The 2,500-nt window shown below is 35.0% G+C and overlaps 1 protein-coding gene across 4 annotated transcripts in view; it reads left to right on the plus strand.

Annotated features, from left to right (window-relative positions):
* The window catches only part of LOC122254240 (uncharacterized), a 26,475-nt gene that overhangs the window by 21,857 nt on the left and 2,118 nt on the right, over window positions 1-2,500 (plus strand). For 3 of the 4 annotated variants that reach the window (XM_086554497.1, XM_086554498.1, XM_086554496.1), the window contains exons 10-11: window positions 59-183; window positions 527-2,500. The exon at window positions 527-2,500 is cut by the window's right edge and continues 2,118 nt beyond it. In XM_086554497.1, coding sequence (XP_086410623.1) covers window positions 59-183; window positions 527-538 — 137 coding nt within the window. In that variant the 3' untranslated portion in view covers window positions 539-2,500. Of the gene's footprint in view, window positions 1-58; window positions 184-526 lie in introns of those variants that run through there. The other variant, XR_015192518.1, reaches the window with a different exon arrangement.

Here is a 2,500-nt window from a genome sequence, read left to right on the forward strand (position 1 = left end):
TATGTATATTTAAAAAAAACAAAAACAAAACAAAACTGATGCACTTTCCCCTCTTAACCTCAGGTACAATCTAACGAAAGAGTACTGCGTCTGACTCCCTTGGTTGTAACAGTTCCAGTGACCTCAGAGGCATCGAGTTCTCCCTCTCAACAGGAGCTGGTGTATGTAGCCAGCACCAGTCAGGTAATGTTCCAGTGTGTGGGCTTCCTCGCTATCTGACGTGAAGTTCTGCGCCAGTGTTATTCTTCTATGATCCTAGGTTATCTGAGGAATTTTGGCTTATCTGTATTCTGTATGATAAGCTTAGATGTATATAGTTTATGTTTTTATGTGTTTTTGATGTAATAATACAAGTAGTAGTAGTAGTAGTTGGAATTTAGTAATGATGATGATGATCATCATAATGATAGTGATAAGGATAATTATGATAATGATATTAGTATTAATAATGCTTATAGTAATAATTATAATGATAACGGCACTAATCATACGAATGATAACATTATTAAGGATAATACTTTTTCAGGGAGGACAGTGATGATCTACTTTAGGGAAACAAAAGAAGAAACCTCTCCAACACAAGAACGGAAAGCTGGTTGCCTCTCGTCTCGACTGCATCTTACGAAAGACGTCAATTATTATCTGAAGAGATTACGGGCTAAGGAGACCAGACCCTTCTTTGTTAGTTGGTATTTCAAGGCGTGCCATCGAGGTTGTAACCCCTCCACGTTCCTCTTCACTAAAAAGAAAGAATAAGATAAATATGAAGCCGTGAAGGAGATACGACCAATATTATGTTTGTACTGTTCTCTTGCCGACGGGAGAAGAGGGGTTTTCGTATTTGCTGTTGCAGCAGCGTATTCTGATGTTTTTGTTTTCTTTTCCATGGGAGTAAATGTTTCTGTTATATTTTCAATGTAAATGGTGATAGAAATTTTTCCTTTGATTGTAGATTTTAGAGGACCATTCCAAGTATATATGTTGAAAATGATTAGTTTTAGTTAGAGTGCGGATTGTATTGTTATTTAATGACAGAAACTGAATAGTAGGCCAAACCTAATCGTATGTAGAATATATGGAAGAAGAAACAATATTCTGTGATAGTAGTTGCAGTCTTATTTGTTAAGATAGTATTTGAAAAATACTGAATGATGTAGCAATATTCCTGGGTTTTTGAGTTTCACATCTATCTACGCTATCACCCCTTAGTAATTACCTTCTATGTGTACTATTCTTTAAACTGTTCTCATGTGTATGGCAACTCTGTCATTGTATTCTCGTTGTGGTTTCATTCGCTGTCATGGTGGTTACTGTGTAACAACAGTTTGAAAAAGATGAAAGTAGGAAAAAAAAAATCAAAGAGCAGACAATTTATGTGAGGTAATGTAACAGCTGGATTATAACATCTTTAATGTATTATTTATTTGTGAATGCACAGTAAACCCTCATTTTGCTGCATGTTTTTCCATAAAATATTAAGTGGAGAAAATACTTCAGATATATTCAGATATGAAATTAACAGAAATTGAGAGCCACTCAGTAGAGAGCTAGAATGAAGGAGTTGAGTGCATATATGTTTATGTGCCAAGCTCAGTAGTGTCGTTACCTTTCCAGATCTCATCTGTGTCTGATGTCGGCTCTTGCATGTACTCATGTTCTCTCCATGTTCTAGTGCTTTTGTGCTTGTTTGCCAACTTAGGGCCAAAGTTTTGTGCTTATCATACAAGTGATGATAATATTCCAAAGTGGTAGCAGGAAGTGGTATCACTAACAATTTTTTTTTAAAGTGTGTTGCATTACATGACAGACAAGCATAGTATCGAGATGATTACGTGACAGATAAGCATATTTTCTAGATGGAGATATGCGTGTCAAAGTATCTATTGATGTTATACACAAGTATTTTCTGATGATTAGCATTGTGTAGCATATATGCAAATTTCATGCAACTACAGTTTCTTTTTTAGAATTTAACCTCAATGCAAAAATGAGGGCTTACTGTATTTTTCTCACTTATTTATTTATCTATTTATTTTTCTTGAGTGTCTGTTCAATTTCCTTCTGCAGAAATGTTTTTCTGTTACCTCTAGTAACATGGGTGTGACTAAAAGCTTCTGTGTAAAGATTGAGCACTGAGAACCGTTTATCGTCCAGGTGTCGCTGGTGGTAAATGATGTTCAATTTCTGTCCTGGGGTAGAACGATTATTTTGTCGTATTGCGTTTCGGTTTGGTTGGCTCTTTCTGCCTTATTTGGAAGATTCTAAGGAAAGGAGTTTTTGTCATCTTAAGTTCTTATGAAACAAGAATCACACATTTTAAGTCTTTCATAGAGGTACAAGATACATTTATCTCCGCATAGTTTTTGGAACTTTGTAATTGTCTTTATGGATATACAGTACTGATATTCTTCTTTTCTCTGCTTTGTTTTAGAAGTCTGAATATATAAGATAACAGGTATATTTATCCTAAATAAGTCAATCTGAATGTGTGAGGCTTTAT

Source organism: Penaeus japonicus, unplaced genomic scaffold (genome assembly GCF_977035675.1).
Source record: "Penaeus japonicus unplaced genomic scaffold, GWHDUDI00000001_assembly GWHDUDI00000029, whole genome shotgun sequence".
NCBI lineage: Eukaryota > Metazoa > Arthropoda > Malacostraca > Decapoda > Penaeidae > Penaeus > Penaeus japonicus.